An 18,430-nucleotide genomic window follows, 5' to 3' on the forward strand; every position below is an offset into this window, starting at 1 on the left:
AAAAAATTAATTTTTAATTTTTTTAAAAAAATTCATTAATCCCTTGCAATAATACAGGTATTTTTATTATTGTAAATTAACCCAACCTTTGTATACTTTATTGAGTCAGTCAACACTGAAGGTACTGACACAGATGAACTCAAAGGACGAGCACATGCTTCTGCATAACTCAGTCCTTGCTCAGAAAGCGGGCAGCCCCCAAAGATACTCACGGAGGTTGCAGCGGGCACCGTAGTACCCCGGGCGGCACCCACAGGGGCCGCTCACCGGGTGACATTCCTCATTCTCGGCAGAGCACTGACATACTCGGTTACAGTTCTTACCATACGTGCCCGGTGGACAAGCTTGGGGAAGAGGAAACGTAAGCCAATAAATTAAATTTGTCTTGGTAAATATAGCACTCAAACAAAGAGCAAGCTCAAATTTATTAAATAAAATCCCTGCCTACAGAATGACGCTCTCCTTCGGGACTTTGGATTTATTACATTTACTTGGGGGTTACTTCACTGCTTGATTTTGTTTCATTCAGTCAATTTGTGCCCAACTGTCAAGGGCCAGATACAATTTTCTTGTCACTAGGAAAAAATCATAGGGAAATGTCAGATAAAATTGACTAAAATAACAGTATAATTCACAAGGGACCAGGCATGGGGATAAAGACATTCTACCTTTTGCAGGGAGTTTAAACTTGCAAAGCTGCTGTAGCACCAACATCTTTACAGGTTTCATTTTGCCTGTTGACAGCCACATTACCTACAGGTTTTGGACCTTCCACATCTAATTCCTACGTCTCACTTCCATTAAGTTGCCCTGGTTGTGCGGCAGGATTTAGTGTCCCTTAGCGGACAATATGGGACACCAACGTCAATTCTTTTAATTCTTTTTTGTTGTTGTTTTTCTTTTTGCTAAAGCAGTGCTCAGGCAAAACGTTGTAAGGAAGAACAAAGTTAAAACGACGGAGCCGAGGTCACAGAACGAACCTGCGTTCAAAGACAGCTAAGACGGCCAAACTCAACACTGAAGAAAAACCAGATAATGACATTTCCATGAGCTCTGAGAGCAGGAATAGACGCTACTCCCACGGGGACAAAGCCAATAGAAAGCAGAGCCGCTGCTTTATCCATGGCACAGTGACGGCTGCAGGCAGGAGCCGGGCTCTGCTGGCATCTCCTCGGTCTATTTTGATCCAGTTTACCCCCCCCGCTGCTCCCTGCCAGCCTGAGAGCCACAAACCTAGAGAGGGTAAACGCTGCCAGCCCAAACTGTGCCAGGCACAGAGGTCAGAACCGGCCAAACCATTTGGGTGAGTGACAAGCAGCCCTTGTCCATCTTCACTGCTGTGAGGTTGTTGTCTCCTCCCCCTTCAGGCATTATATCATCAGGTTTTTTATTAAAGAAATTAATTTCTTAATGCATTTACAAGGGAAGTATTTGCATTCTTATAACAAACTTACTTTTCTCACAGCCATAGCCGGTGAATCCTGGAGGACAGCCGCACTCGCCCGTCAGGTGATGGCAGGGGGTACCCGCAGGGCACCGGCACCGCTGGGCACAGCCCATGCCGTAGCGGCCAAGAAGCTGCAATGGTGCAACCGGTCCTTGTTAGGGAACAGGGCAAAGCTACCCCCACTCCAATGGATCTGCTACTCCCATCCCCGTGAGCACCTCCAGACCGACCCCATGGAGCAACGCGGGAGCAAAAGGATCCCGTCACCAGCTCCGGATTTGGAACGTATGCACCAACCTGAACTTTGCTTCGTGAACGCCCAGCAGACACTCACGTTTGTCACACTGTCTCCCTCGCCATCCCTTTTCACAGTGGCACGCTCCAGTTTGATGGTGGCAGGACAAGCCGTGTACACAGTCACATTGCTCCTCGCACCGCTTCCCAAAAAATCCCGGGGGGCACGCTGAGAAGAGAAGCAGAGTGAGCAACAGTTCTTCCTGCTGCATGGAAAGCATCCGTCGCTGGCAAATGAGCCAATATTGTTCTTCTTGCACATGGCGATGTATATTTAGAAGACTGCATGCCCAGAAAATATCATTGAAAGAGAATATATTAAAAATATTAAAAGTATTTAGCGTTGGCTATTAATGAGTCTGCACATGAAAGTTTGCAAAGACTCAGTCATAGTCTAGAGTACAAATCCAGATGGTGTCTACAGAGGTGGTGATGCCATTCACTTTTACACAATTATGCATAGACAGAGGGCCAGCTGTTTGAACTGTGAAAAGCTGTGTCCACGTACTGCTCTCCACCTCACAGGTCTCTGCAAAGCAATCAAAGAGAAAGCGAGGCCTGAAGAAAAGGAAGGTAGGCACGGCAAAGACTTGACAGGTCACACCGGTGGCAGAGGTTTTGTGAGTCCTCAGCACCTCAGGAGATGTCAGAAAACTGTTTGTGGCTTCCAAAAACCACAGCACCTCCGTGGTTGAGCTGAAAGCACATTTCAAGTCATCTGATATCTACTGCTTACGAGATTTCTATTTCAGGGACTTACACGGCTCTAAACATTCCAGACAGCTATGGCAAATCTGGGCAATCTGGACCACATGTAAGATCGGTACAATCGGAACCGTTACAGTCCGATGTGCTGAGCTCCCCTCAATGACCCACAGAGATGCAGCAGCATGTGGCTGATCTGGCAAACTCTCCTTACAACTTGCTCCCTTTCGTATGTTCTTCCTTGCACCCGTAAGGTAGAAAAATATCTTCATTTTCTTAGCAGGCAGGGAACAGAAGTAGGAGGAGATAAAGTGATTTGGAAAAGGGCATGTATTTGTGTTTGGGCAGAGACCTGCCTGCGGGGCTCCCGAGACACACAGTGAGTGCTCACGGCAATGCTATTTCTTATTGACCTGCAGAATACTGGAAAATTAAGTACAAAATAGAAACAGACTTCATATCGTGGAGGCAGAAATGGCCGATTGCAGACAAGAGTGTTAAAATAAAGCATCCGCAGGAGGAACTGCCCTTACCAGCATCACAGCGGTCCCCAGTCCAGCCGGCGTGGCAGATGCATTTCCCCGAGTGCTGGTCACAAACCCCATGGCGACAGGTACAGTTCTGCTCACAGCCCTCGCCGTACCTCCCGTCCCCACACTCTGAAACGAGATGGGGGAGACTGATGGGGGCTCAGGCTGGAGGGGCTCCAGGAAGAACACACTTATGCCTCTCAAAGATGGTGAGCCACCTAAGCTGGTCCTAAAAACCTTCAGTGAGGGAGATTTTGAAGCCTCCCTTGACAAAATTCTCTAGAAATACGTGGTTTTCCTCTTGGAAGATTTCTTTTATTATTTTTTTCTCCTCAATTTGAACTCATTACCTGTCTTTCCTGTCCCCAAGGGACGGAGAATAGCTTATTCCTCTTCTCCGTCCAGCAAGTTTCTAGCACCATGGTACGTTCAAGTGCCAATACCATATCTCCCCTCAGTCTTCTCATATCTGACTGAACAATCCCAACTTTTTCAACCTCTCCACACCTGGTGCTCTCCAGCCCTCTGCCCTTCCTCTCTCTTTCTCTGCCCTGTCTCAAACCAGATCTCACCAGCACTGGGTGACTTGCAGAGCGGCTGAGACGAGGTGCTGGATGGATGGAGGAGGTGATGAGACTTACCCAGCTCACATGCTATTCCTGTCCAACCCTGGGGACACCGGCACTCGCCCGTCACACGGTCACAGGTCGCCTGGCCATGGCAGACGCAGCGCTGTAGGCAGTTTACACCATACCATCCAGGAGGACAGGCTGCGAAGAGGAGGTAGGACAAAAGCCTTCCATTAAGAAGCGCAGGAGAAGAACGCAGGTTAAACATAGCCTTTCCCAGCTTACACCCGCTTCTCGCCCTGGTGATTGTGGAGATGCTGTGGGAGGTGCAACCAAGTGAAAATGGGGCCATGACTGATAAGGAATTACACAGACCAGTGTAAAACCTGTCTGAGAACAAAATAGGCGCTGAAGTGAATTAGCTATGATCCACCAAACGGCCTTGAGATTTTCTGCTCGCGCTTATGAAAAACATCTCTTGGTTCCTTCCAGCTTTCTCAACACCAAGGAGTGAAGTAACTGATTTCCCTGTTTTCAGAATTTCTTTGTACAGTCCTCTTAAAATCATAACTCCTTTTCTAATTGATCCTTCTACCCACAGCTGGCTGATGACATTTCACAGTTTACCTGATTTTAATTAAGCAAGTTTATTAATTCCCATCACAATCAGCTCCTACGAACAGGACCTAATTTTTTGGTACAAAAAATACACACCTCTGTCATGTGCCAGAGTGGCCGCTTTTTAAGATGCTCATGGGAGTAAGTTCTCACTCTGCAAAAGCACAGTCACCAGAGGATGGCTCACCCAGCCCCACATACTTATTCTACCTCCTTACCTCCAAAGAGAAAAGAAATCCCAAAATGTACCATTAAACAAAAAAGGTATGTTTGACAATGCCTTCATATTTGACAACAGTTTTTTTAACTTTTGCTTTGGTTTTGTATTTGACGCCTTCAAGCAAAACGGAAAATTTTAGGTTGTGTCATACATGTCAATGGTGCCTTCCTAATTTTTCATTCCCTCATGGGAACAGCTCTTCATATTAGGTTTTAAAAGGGGATTCACTTAATTTACATATTCCTCTGCCCCTGCCAGCTTTCATCCCCTTTCCCTAACCGTCCTCTCGGTACGCTAAAGGGCAGTTGCTGGTTGCGTGGAGGTGCTGACTCCAAAGCCCAGCTCACCCAGGAGCATCCGCAGCAGCATCCCCGGCCCCGTGGCACGGCTTACGGAGCCAGGGACCTTACAGGGGAGGCACAGAAAAAGGTGCCTTCTGCAATGGGGATGGACAGACTTTTTCTAGCGGCTTGAATGCAGGGGATTAGGATGTGTAATGTAAGCATCAGTGCAGCCTTTCTTTGCCAGTCTCTTTTCTTAAGGCTCCTTGGAGTTGGGCTTGTGTTTGAGTCACACGTATTGCTCTAATCGCCAAGGCTGGAAGTCCCAATGCCTTTCACGTGTTCTGGATTTAGCCTATGTCTGGAACAGCATACGGTAACGATGAGGATCAGTCAGGCGCACGGGACAGTAAAGCAGGCCATAAGAAAAGAAACAGAGCTTCATTTCAGTGTCATAATTGGGAGTTTTATGGATCTTTTCTCCCTTAATCAGCCTTCAAAATCAGCTCTCTTTCCAGTTTATGGCTGTTTCAGCCCCCTCTGCCCTGTGTACGCCGAGCTCCTACACCCAGCCCCTGCAACACGATGTCACAGATTTATTTAAAGGACCGATCCACATCGTTGCGTGGCCACAAAACCAATGAGAACACAGGGCAATGAGCTGACAATTAAAATACCAATGAAGCCCCCCTGAGTAGAAGTCTTATTTTTTCCCTCCTACAATCCTGTGGCAGGGGTTTGAATTTCCGACCGTACCTTCTTGGCAGGTGGCTCCTTTCCACCCCGGGCTACAAAGGCACGTCCCGGTGATGTGATGACAGAGCGCTCCGTTGTGACAGCGACAAGCGTGGCTGCAGCCTGGCCCCTAGCTGTCCCCCCGGCAGGCTCCCCCCGGCAGGCTGCAAGGAGAGAAGTCCATAAAACTCCATCAGGAAGCATCAAAGGAGGCATTGCACAGAGCAAACCTGACACACAACCCTGCACCAGGGAAATCAGTTTGAAACTGGCTTCCGATGACAGAGTTTTCACACCATAAGGGTGCCTAAGTCCATATATTAACCATGCCTGACGCTAAATAACGTGGCTTAAAAATATGTATCATAGCACGTACTGAAGAGGTTTTTATTGAAGGGCAGGATCGCTTGGGAGATGGATCAGCTGTCATCCCCTGCCCTGCAGAATGGCTTTGTGCTAAACTAATGGTCCAGCAGAACCGCCAGCTTGACAGCCTGGGTATTTATTTGCATCCTGGTAAAAGAACTGACAACTTCATTGTTTTCAGTGTTCATTTTTCACAGCTGGATGCCTTTGCTCACCCAGAGTCTCATTCTTTGGTCAGAGAGGGGTGATATTTTCAATGCATTTAGTTAAGCAGCTGGCTCCCAGGTGAAAACTTAACGCAGCCATCTCACAAACGTACGCTTGCTGCAGCTCCGGTTTCAGTGCTGCTGCCTATGAAAAATGGCAGTGATAAAATTCCTGTAGTCTCCATTGCACTGGAGATTTGGGTAGCTTCAAATGGTAGAAAACAGACAGTACTGCTACTCTGTTTGCTTCTGATATCACGCAAAAAATACAAAATGAGCTGATGAAGTCGGATAGTCTCCTTGCACGGTTTTTGTGCCTGCCTTGCAGGGGCTCTCCTTCACCCGTACGAAGCTGTCAGCGTCTCTCATCCCTGCAGTGCTGCCGGCACGCAGTGGAGAGGCAAACCCAAAAATCCTCGATCCCTGATCCAGAAGAGTGTCCTGCACTCACTGAATGTGACAACTCCCAGGATCAGACCCAAATAATGACTTTTCACCAAAACCTCTCTGCCCTTGAGGGTGTCAGTGTGCAGAACAAGATGCAGTGCTGCAGGAGGACATGCCCTTGGGGACTGAAAACCATCTTGATCTCAGGGGTGAACTTGGTTGACAGTGTCTGACACATTCTCAGCCCTTTTCTTCCCATCTGAGGAGTTCCAGCTTCCCAAAACCGTTCTCACAGACACCATTTCTCCCAGGACTTCTTTTCAACAGTGTTCATTTTTGTCATCGCTTGGACCCCATCCACACTGAAACCACAAGAAAGTGCAGGAGCTCAGTCCCATCACAGTTAAAAGTTTGTTCTGCAAATGAGGCTTGGTTGCCAAGTTAAAAGTTCAGCCCATGCTACAGAGTTCTGGCTTGGTTTTGGGAGCAGAACTAAATATTTCCACAATACAGACCAGAACTATATCAAAACCAAGCCAAAGGAAAAACCAGCTCATAACCAGGATCCCTGACTGGTTACTGGTGGTTCGTGTGAGGTTTTCAGACTATGCGTGCAAAGCTCTTGTTATGCTTACCAAGAAGACCAAAGAGTTTTCCAGTGAAAATTCTGGTAAGAAAGAAGAGATTTCTGGAGAAGAAAATTTTAATTATTCTATTGGGTGGATACAAACCTTTTTTAGCTTTTTGGTAGGACAATTCTGATTATCAAAGGACTTTTCTGAAGATTAAGATAACAAGTGATATATTGAAGCTATTTTATGAAGTTCTACAACTGAATGTACAAATATCCGTGAATCTCTTCTCCTTTCTTCATGACGAGTGCAAAGGGAAGAAGCAATAGAACTGCTTACATTATTCGACTTTTTCCTGCTTCAGAATTTTCCTCTTGGTGCCTTTCCTCTGTAAGAGGAGGATTTATTCATTTGCAGTCTTTAAAATCCACTTTGCACATGGAGTAAGGAACCCATGAAACCGAAGATTTTCTTCCAGACTGGTAGTCAACAGCCATCAAAAGTGTCAGGGAGCACAGGGAAATGATGGGCACTGAGACTCCACAGGGTGCCCAGAAGCTTTGATTTTATGCAGCTCCTGTGGATTATTCTCCCCCAAATGAAGCTTCGGCTTCAAAAGAACAGGGAATTTGCAAAGTCAAGTGCTCACACACCACAAAATGTCAAACCTCTGGGTATCAGCATCCCTGAGCAGGGACTCTGGCAGAGCTGATCTTTCTGTACTCATTTATTTTGCAAACCAGTGTTGTCTCTTTTTTTACCACAAGGAACCATTTCTGTGAAGATCCTGCAGAGCCCCAACAGCTCCAGAAAGAGACGTTTTTAGTACTAATAGAATCAGGGCAAAATGCAGATGCTGAATTGCGTTCAGCTACTACACACCATATGATCATGAGATTTTGGGGTTTCTTTGGTTTTGTTTTGGGTTTTTTTTGAGACAGCAAAATTTGGATGAGTTTGTATACAGAAAGGAAGGTTGCATCTCTAGCACAAAGTCCTCACTTCTGTATCACAGAGGTGTCACAACACTCAATGAAACAGTTTACTAAAAAAAATAATTAGGCAACATACTTTTCCTAAACTTCTTTCTTGGAAACTTACAATATCTTAGACGGACACTCAAAAAACCTCCAAAAATAAAAAAATCACCAAACACAAACTTAAGCTGAGGCAGAACTTGCTTGAAAGATTTCATCCCAGATTAATGTAATTCATTTACAAGCAATTGAAAAACACGGTCTTGTAATGGAAAGCATTAGGCAGCTTCAACAAAAGGCATTACTATTTGTATTGGCTATAATTAGATATCAGTGTATAAAATGCACTGCATGACTGGCTTAAGATCAATTCAAATCCCATGATGTCAAAATTACTCCTCAATATCCTCCAGCACATTGCCTGCAATCTGATTACTTGAACACGAGTGCTGTCCTTCCAGCTACTAGAGCTGGTGAGTCCCAGGAACCGGCAAGGTGAATATTAAACACCCAACAAGGATGGGGAGCGGTGAGCTGGTGTCTCTGACCCATGGTTGCCTTATTCTGAGCAGCTTTGGAGCAGCCTGGCCAAGGTCTAGTCTTAAAAATCGAAATGAAGATTCATCATTTAGGTAAGAGAAAAGGAGGTTAACCTTTGCACTGTTAACTGACCTTGCTCTTTTACTTACAGGCAAAGGAGACCTCGGTGGCTTTGGCATCTTCACCAGAGTGACAAATAAATCAACCTGGCATAAAGCTCTAATGGCTGCGGCACAAGCGAATAAATAGTTTTTTTTCTTATGCAAGTAGAGGAGGGCACAGAAGGTCGTGGAGAAAGAGCTGCATTTCTTAATTGAATTTAATGAAATATGTAACAAAGCTTCCCATCCCTACTGCAGTCTAAGGAGCGGGAAAGGCGCAGGTGACACATTGCTAACGCTGTGGCTTGGCAGTAAAAATGGGCTGCGACCAAGAAGCAAAGATTGTACCTCTTCAGGAGCACCTTTTTCTGCTCTGCAGTGGGGTTATATGGCTCTGGCTTTCCACTTATTTCATGGTCAGCTCATTAATCTACACCCACAGGGGTGTATTGCCTCCACCATCTTAAGGTGGTGAGAGATGGAGAGCTAAGTGTTCCTATGGAGGAGGCAAAAAGGACTGCAATGGTGGGATGTTCACAGAAATATCTAAAAACTGGAAAGATTCACCAGCATTGACCCTCCTGTAAATCAACAAAGCAGGGGATTTTTCAGGAGAAGCCCTTTCAGAAGACAGGCTGCGTTGCATGGTGGGGGCAAATGAGGGAAAAATATTATGAAGAGCAAGCGCAGCCCTCAACCAGGGCTGATTATAACATGGTGCATAGCTAGAGAATAGAATTGTTTCAATACAAGTAACATTTCTCTCTATTTTGTAAATTAAACCCATTTTCTATTGCAGAAATCTGCAACCTATGGATTAAAGAAGTCTTATGGAAGCGTTCACTAATAATGAAAGTTGGCTCCTTGTGGAGCTGCTTTGGACCCTAGCTCTACAACACAGCTCTGCAGACGGCAGTCATATTTTCAAAAGGAAGCATAGACCATGACATCATCCTAAAGCGAAACTAGGAAGGTCAGAGGCTAAATCTGAAAATCTTTAAAAACTCCCACAGATTTGTTAAATTTTGCAAATATGTGATCTCCATATGTAATGCCATGCAACTAAAGAAAATGGTTTAAGTTCCCATGAATTTTAGTGAACAATTTCTCAGAAGAGCTAATTTTGTAAATGTATACACATAAACATCCAAAAATCCTTATTAGCTTAAAGACAGTGGGATAATCCTAGGAAGTTGACTTTTTTCCTTAAAAACAAATAAATTTTTCTAAGAATTAGTTGAAAAACTATTTTGTCATGCTTAAACAGCAAAATAGTCCCAGTTCTGATTTTTCCACTTTGCGCATTTGTAATCTGTCACTTTATAATCGATAATTAGATAAGATACACCAGAAACAGAACTACAACATTTCACCTCTTAATGTTGCACAAAAATAAAAAGCAGAGGTTTGTGATATGGTAAAAGACAGTGCTGCTATTTAAAAACTGATGCTTATAATGTTTGAGAAGTGCCAACAGCGTTTAAAAATAAAACATTGATTATTTATACAGCTACCAAAAATTATTCCCTTTTTTGGCATCTTTAGAAAGGAATGTGACCTATCTAAAATTGTACCCTGGTAGGTCAGCCTACATTCCCAGAAGAAACCCACGTTAGGGCTGGAAGGGTTTGGCAGAGGGATGGTGAGGGTGGCCCATACGTACGCTGCTCGCAGGTCTCTCCCAGCCAGCCGGGGAGGCAGCGGCAGGTTCCCAGGACATGGTCACAGCCAGCAGCATTCTTGCACTTGCACACCTGGTGGCAGTCAAGCCCAAAGAATCCATCTGGACAAGCTGAAATGAAAAACATTAATTTTTAGTAGAGTTCCTGTTTCTTTCTTTGTAGGAACACTAGCTCAGAGATCTGAAAACACGGGGCGCTGCTCATTTTTTCATGGATGCTTCGTCACACGGCACTCTGTGACCAGGCTTAAGAGCCAAAGTCGCTTCAAGGGTTAAGCCTGCACCATTCTGCTACGTGCGTCTCAGAAAAAATGTGACCCGTTTTACACAGCCAACAGACTTCTGCACAGAAAAACACAGTTGAGAATACTGAAAAGCCATAAAACAGGAGAAAGAATGGATCTGGGTTCACACAAGCCAGTACTTGCGCTTCTGTAATGGACAGAGGAAAAAGGAAATAATTCAACATAATGCAAAACTATGGGGCCATTCCTGATGATCTCCCTGCCTTTTGAAATGCAAAACTTATGCTCCCATTTACTCTGCTGACACTTTTCTGAAGATTTTTTAGCAGCGAACATAAGCCATAGTGTCGTAGTTCAGAGCTGAAATGAAAACCTGGCAAAAAGAACGAATAAAGAAAACCAAGACAAATTAAACACAGCGAAATAACTCCAGGGAGCTTAAGGAGCTCAGTACCTACCATCACGGACACGTAAGGAAAAGCAGCCCCACGGATTCAATTTACATCCGTACCAGTGTTGACAGCAGTGAAAATAAGCCATCAGTGCTTGTCAGTGGGCCACATCATACCCAAAGTGCTGCATTACAGGAACGTTAAGGCTGCCATGCAGAGTTAAAAAAAAATAATTAGGAATCATGTTGTCTATGTACCCTTAATTTAACCTTTCTGTCTGCATATATATGTGTGTGTGTTTAGATGATATAAGTACATGTATAATTACGTTATACTAAATGATAATAAATCTGCAGATACACAATTGTATGTCATTCTATCCACAGAATCCCCATCTCAGAAGCGATGGTGCTCATTAAATAAGCAGTTATTTAATAAAATTTAGCTCTTTGTCCTCCTTGTTCAATATAAACTTATATTTAAAACCCGATCCTCACACTTCTACCATGAAATCAGAACAACTGCCTTCCCAATAGAGGCTTATGACGATTATCACCACATACGCTACCCAATGACCCTCCACACTAACTTCACAGCTCTCCACCAGAGAGAGAGCACCGTTATCCATATGCATCTTCCACCGTTGGACTCTTCTGTCCATTTTCTTGCCCTGTGTCTTCTTCACGCCTGGGCTATTTAGCCTCCGTTCAGTTCGTACTGGGGAGAGAGTTGTTATCAAGTTGTAAGGAAGAGACATCAGCATGTGGTTTCAATCTTTATGTCCTTATTTATTATGCTTCAGTAGTGTGTATGGCATAGCACACAAGAAAGGACTTCTCCTACTTAACCCTAGGTGACTTCAAAGGCTGACAGAGTTTTTCTTTGTTTAATGCAGGGACTACACAGCGCTGTCAGTTATTCCTAGGCATGCACAGTATTTATTTTTCCCTTTTATCTTATTAAAACAGAAATCTTGCTAGGCTATCTTATGATAATGATTAACTGCTGAAATCCCAAGAGAGAAGCCCAGTCAGTCTGTCCCGCGGTAGTGCTGGTTTAGACAGCAGTTCAAATGCCAACTGTTGAGTGCTGCCCTTCACAAGGGCTATACGTGGGCGTTATTCATGCATCCATTAATAAACATACTGTAGGGACAGCCTGAGACTCCTGCTGCCTCCAGTTTGTGGGCTAATTGTGTAGCATTTTGGCATATTTGGTCAGATCAAGCAGCGAACTGGATAATTCTTCTGTTGGCCTGATCCCGTAACTGGACACATGCCTTGGGTCATACAGCACATACCAGAGAGCAGCGGGGAACAAAATTAAACAGAATTATAGTGCAGGGAAGACAATCGCAACCTTCAAAGCGGGAGCACCAGATGCTCAGCACTTCACCGAATTAAATCAATTATAACAATCGCCTTGCCAAAGAGGAGCAGAGCAAGCCTGGTGCAGGGCAGGGTGACGGCTCGCTCGGCATGCTTGTAACACGGCGAAGGCAGGCGCAGCTGGGGTGCTTTTGGGTTTGCTGGGGGGGCAGCTGGGCTGCCAGACATCAGGGGCCCATGGCTCAGGCTTCCTGCATGTCAGATGGTTACATTTATTTGGAGTAAGCATTGATATATTTATCTATTTATTGCAAGAAAGATTGGGTTTGGGTTTTGGAGTTCGGTGGGGTTTTTGGTTTGGTTTTTTTGGTGGTTTTTTTTTTTTTGTTGTTGTTGTTGGGTTTTTTTAGACTTGCCTGTTTAGCTGTAAGTGCATTAAAACCACAGCCCTGCAGCAGTGCGTGAACACAGTTGGCACCTTTTCTGGAGAAAATACTAGTCAGGCTATCTATGCTTCAATAGAGAAAGGACTTACAAAACCACCTTTTGCTACAATCACTGCCTTTGCACAGTCCAGGGATATAGAGGCATTAGATGCCGCTTCAGTTCAGGAACAACCAGAACTCCACATGTGCCTCATGTGCCTTCTCCCCAGGCATGTAATGTTCTCCACTTAGATATGAAAGATATCTGGCGGCATTGCTAGCAGTGTGACTCTCAATGAACCACCAAAAAAGATTCATTTTCCTTTGGTAATGCGAGACCTTGTGAAGAAATGTACATTAGTTCTTCAGTGTTCTGGTTGTAACACTTGCTGCCTTCAAGAAAACGCAAAGGAAGCCTTTCCTAGGTTGTTCATACAGACTGCAAACATTTCTTTGTAAATTATTTGGTTTTCAGCCTTATTTGCACTTTAGCTATTTTGCAACTGAAACAGTTCTGCTCCTTTTGCAACTCTTTTGAAAGAGTTACAAGATTCACAAGGTTCAATTTTCCAAAGGACTGAGCAGAGCTGAAAGACGGAGTAGGCATGTACCACCTTCAGAAATTTCTAATTTTCTTTCTGGAAGGGTCTCAATAGCTTTATTCTTACCCATTATTATTGTATATGATCACACCACTACCAGAGAGGCAGCAGTACGACTGAACGATTCCAGATGGAGATGAAGAACAGCTGATTGAAGTTGACTGAACTGAGATGCTGATGGACAGACAAAAGTACTTTGAAGAGTGTGAGGTCTCTTTGAAGTACCCTGTGGCTGAGGGCACAGAAGCTCAGTCAACTCCTGAATAATTCACAACGAGGTCTCACGAAACGGCAACCTGCAGCAACAGTATCTCCTGCTACTGGTTAGCTTGGAAACTGTCCCGTGCTGGTGGAGGGTGATGTGGCTTTGCACCGAATATTGCAAACACCTTCTGAGCCATCACGCTGTCCCTACTCTTCATGCTCTTTTCAGAGAACACTGAATCACATACAAGGTCTTGGGTCATACCTCCAAAATACTCGAGTCCAGAGAATTGAAAGGTTTGTCTTGATTCAGTTAAAACTGAAATACGACTGAAGCATTGTCCCTGCCACAAACACCATGGCACATTCAAACACAACGGTGCTTTTCCCTTAGGTTGGCTGTCTCATCAGGGGATGAACACTGGTTACCAGTCAAGATACCGCAGCACGTCAGCTGGTAACACGACTGCTCAAAATGACAAATACAGATTGACTTCAACAAAGTGCCATAAATCCTCCAAGAGCTTTCTACAGCTGCTAGTATGCATCCACAGAGGCAGAGTAAGCTGGATAAACCTGGTTAACTTCACCATAAAAAGAGATACTACAAAAGCCCGATGTTGAGACTTAGCAAGGTGTAAGATTACATTAACAATGCTAATAAATCATAAGAAGACATTATGGAAATTTGTGACAAATAAAGAACTTGGAAGTGACCACTGAAGTGGCGTTTTGCAACAGGGAGTGGCACGTAAACCCATGAAGCCCTACTTCATACTGAAGGTAGTAAATTAATGAAAAGAAAAAGCAGTACTTTGTTCCCACCCGAAAAAAGAAAACCAATTCCAAGAAAACCCTAAGACAAATTTTGGGACTTCTGGAATTTCAGCTTGAATCTGGATCCTATGCTACCACAATGCAAAATACAAGAAGCAATGACTGCAGGTTCAAACGCGCTCATTATGCAGGGGTGATATTAATTATTAATATTAATCAATATTAGATTTTGTAAGGTACTGTCTTCTCCTAGGACTTTGAACTTAGAAGGTTGCAAAAGTTTCAGCTTCAACATTTCTGCAATGATGAAAATGTCCATCCCAGCCATGAGATGAAGACTCAGCAGTATGTGAGAAGTCCAGGGCAACCCAGTTGCACCAGGTCTCAACCTCTACATTCTTGTCTGCAAGGCAGAGCTTGGCCAACATGGGTGGATTGCCAAAAAGACGGCAAAAAGCACATCCCCGCCAGAAGGAAACCCTGTCAGTCTCCGAGTCACTAAAAACAGAAGTGCTACAGCTCCTCAGAGAGAAGGTGCCAAGAAGTTTCTACCAAGGGCAAACCACCCACACGTTTTCCTCCCTCTTCATCTTTTGGAAGCAGCCAAACCGTTCTGGCTGAAACTTTCTACGTGAAAAGGTAACACAAGTCAGCTCAGAGCAAACACTCTGCCTGCTTGAGAGAAAACATGTAGAAAACAGGGTGTGATGAACGGAAAGTGCTAAAATCTACTCTCTCCTCCACAACCTTCTTTCAGGAATTTAAAAAGATAAAAATGTCCAACATGACTGATTGGGAAGCTGAGACTTGTATTTCTTTTTCCAATAGATGACACCCAGGCTTCTCCATATTCCTCACACCTAGTTTGGCAAAGGATATTTAGCCTCTTTGTAACATTTTTAGTCCTGCTGGAACGAGCACATTTACACAACACCACAGATAACTGTATTGCTTTCCAATAAAAAATAATTAAAAAAAAAAAAGGATAGACTTACAAAAACAGAGTTCAACGCAATCATTTTAAAAAGGGACATAGTGGAGATACCACAAATTATGAGGCACGCTTTGCAGCAGAACCCTGAAAAGAGTCTTTGTTTTGTATAATAGTTCTTGGTAAGAAGGAGAGGGAAACCAAAGCAATATCTGAACTCCTGTCAGTGGGGTCCTTTGCCCCAGGACTGGTGAGGCTGTGGAGCAGGTCCCTTCCCATCAGAGGGCAGCAGCTGCCCGCCAATGCTGCCGCTTCACCGTAGCTGAAACGCTGCCTTTGAAAATTGGCTGATAAAGCTGCTTTCTAAGCAAAATAATTGTGACTTTGGCTTAATGATCATCATTTGTAGAATCTTCAATCATTTCCACTTAAATAACTTTCATAATGTCTGACTGACTACGTGTTGTTTCTGTTGTATTCAAGACTGTATTTTTTATGATCTGCACAATGATGCAGCACGATGGCAACCTCCTTAGACGACGCCACAGACCGACTCACAATAATGTACCCAAGGGATCCAGTCCAACCTTTCCAGCACTTTACCAAATGATCAGGTAATAGAAAATGATCTGTTGGATTTATTAAAGTTAAAAGTATATCTGTTCTTAAAGAATTCCTTTGGGATGATGCATAGATTCATGTTTTTCTCTAAAACGTCTCAGAGAGGCAATAGGAACAGCCAAGCGTAAGGCAGGACAAGCATCTTTCTGCTCAGTGTTCAAACAGTAGGACTCTGCTTATAAAGAGTTTTCATAAAGATGTGATATAGCAGGAGTCTTAAGCGTGTATTTAATTTTAACCACATTAAAACACGTGCCCAACACTAGGCACTCAATGAATGGTTTGGGTTGGAAGGGACCTTTAAAGGTCACCTAGTCCAATCCCCCTGCTGTGGGCAGGGACATCTTCAACTCAGGTTGCTCAGAGTCCCGTCCTTGAGCCTGTCCTTGAATGTTTCGAGGGATGGGGCATCTACCACCTCTCTGGGCAACTTGTGCCAGTGTTTCACCACCCTCATTGCGAAAAATTTTTCTTATATCTAATCTGAATCTACCTTCCTTTAGTTTAAAACCAGTACCCCTTGTCCTATTGCAACAAGTCTTGCTAAAAAGTTTGTCCTCATCTTCCGTATAAGCCCCCTTTAGGTACTGGAAGGCTGTTCTAAGGTCTCCTCGGAGCCTTCTCTTCTCCAGGCTGAACAACCCCAACTCTCTCAGTCTGTCTTCCTAGCAGAGGTTGAAATGCTTTGCTGAGTTAGAATGGAAGCGCACATTTCAGCATCATCTTCCAATTAACGTCAGTGGTTTATTTAAATCAGGTGCTGTAAACTGTAAAACCAACTCTCTGCATAAAAAAAAAATCCCCCATCTGCATAAATCTGAAAGGGACCAGAGGGAGCAACAGTACCTTTTCCACAAAAGGTTCCCATCCAGCCCGCCGCGCAAGTACAGGCTCCGCTCACGTGGTCGCAGGCAGCTCCGTTCTGGCACCGACAGCTCTGTGCACAGCTCGGGCCAAAGCTTCCCTCGGGGCATCCTGCAGCGGAGGAATCAAAACCAGATGATGGGTGAATTCTGGAGCAGATCAGGGATCAATGGGGAATTTTTACATACATGGGAATTCTTTCTATTTCCAAAAGAAGAATCAAGGTATAATGGTAATGCTTTAAAACTGATGCGATGAAGTGTTTTCCTTGGGATCCAGGTAAGTTGGGCTGTTTTTATTAAGGTCTATTTTAGAAAAACAACAGAGTGTTGAAAGACTAAATTCTGCACAGAAAACTAATATCATTTGATAGCTGCAAAGCCTGCGACTTCACAGGGTCTGCTTGATGACACTTTGCACACTGATCTGGAGTTGCTTATGTGCACATCTCCTCTGGGACTTCACTGGCCAGGAGGGGGGAAGCTCCTAGCTTCTGCATCTCCTTTCGAGGCCTTCTCCTCTGTTTTCCTGCAAATCCTCTTTCCCCTGAAAGCTGGAGAAAATATGAAATGTGGTGACTTCCTTCAGAAGGCTCCAAACTGAATGCTGTATACTTTACTTTCAGGCTCTGCTTTGAAAAATTCAAGTGAAAACATTACATCTGGGGGACAGATTAACAATTACATTTCCACCGCAGTTAATGTAAGGGGTTTTAAAAGATTTGCATGGTACTCACTATAGGAAGAAGGAAAACAACACTTGAAGACGAAAATAATTTCTTCCAGGATTACAGGAAAATCAATTAAGAATAGGGCTAGTTGCCTAATTCACATTAGATATTTTGGACAGGCTGAAATACAGAGATATACTTGGCTAAACACAATATTACAGGGCTTCTATTCATGTTTGAAGGTCTTGTGAACTCCCCTTTAAATGAATTACATAGATTATTGCCAGATCTCGTTTAAAAGTGTATGATTTTAGCATTTACATCAACAAAGGGATTTTCAGGCAATCTGGAAAGAATCACAGAGAACAGAAAAACAACGAGGATCCTCAAAGACAGCTCTGTGTCTGGAATAAAGGAGTGGGTTTGGTGTTGCCTATTCGGTACCGTAGGTGGGCAGTGATCGGAGCCGGCACGAATTCGGTTGCTCCTGCGGCTTAGTGACCCCCTACTAACTGGAACTGAGCCCTGGGTCTCTTATAGAGGCTATAGGTTGGGATGGGAGACAGAAGGATAGCAAGGTACCTTAAGAATTTCTTTGCATTCAATCATCTGTGTTGGAAAATGGGCTGTTGTTTAAACATGGATTTGTTTGAATGCATTTTTTGCACTTACAGGTGAAATCCAGTCCCAGGGTTGAATCAGCGCAAAATCCCATTTGCATCACCTCCAATTCCCAAAGCTGCAGATCATCGTGCATCAGGCCTCCTACACTAGTTTAACAAGGAAATACATAGAAGCGTACTTGTGCCTTAAAAGCTTGATCGTGCTCAGTGTTTACTTTTCACTTGAAATTTCAGTCAGAGCCCAGAGAATCTATGCAAGGAAAATAGTATTCCAGTGCAGTAAGAGGTGTGAGGCTCTCAGCCGAGCTTTCTTCAAACCTACAGCGTTTAGCCTGGAGCCGAGACTTTCAAGGTGATGGCAATGGGTCAGTACACTTCACAAATGATTTCGCAGTCCACATCACAGAGAATTTGCCCCTTGCTCAAGCAGGCACAGGCTGCTGCAATGCATGCTGAGATACATCCACCCTGCCGGAGAACCTGAGCTGCCTGCAAAGCCACAAAGGGCAAGAGCCTGAC

The 18,430-nt window shown here is 44.2% G+C and overlaps 1 protein-coding gene across 1 annotated transcript in view; it reads right to left on the reverse strand.

The window, feature by feature from the left end:
* Positions 1–212: 212 nt before the first annotated feature.
* LOC104161871 (multiple epidermal growth factor-like domains protein 6) overlaps positions 213–18,430 on the reverse strand; it is a gene marked incomplete at both ends in the record, with an annotated part of 73,546 nt that continues 55,328 nt past the window's right edge. Inside the window, 8 exon segments of the mRNA XM_009700446.1 lie at positions 213–344; positions 1,455–1,598; positions 1,782–1,910; positions 2,980–3,105; positions 3,618–3,746; positions 5,421–5,549; positions 10,212–10,340; positions 16,601–16,729. Of these exon segments, the coding sequence (XP_009698748.1) occupies positions 213–344; positions 1,455–1,598; positions 1,782–1,910; positions 2,980–3,105; positions 3,618–3,746; positions 5,421–5,549; positions 10,212–10,340; positions 16,601–16,729 (1,047 nt within the window).

The sequence above is a fragment of the Cariama cristata genome, unplaced genomic scaffold (assembly GCF_000690535.1).
Source record: "Cariama cristata isolate BGI_N322 unplaced genomic scaffold, ASM69053v1 scaffold18535, whole genome shotgun sequence".
Taxonomy (NCBI): Eukaryota; Metazoa; Chordata; class Aves; order Cariamiformes; family Cariamidae; genus Cariama; species Cariama cristata.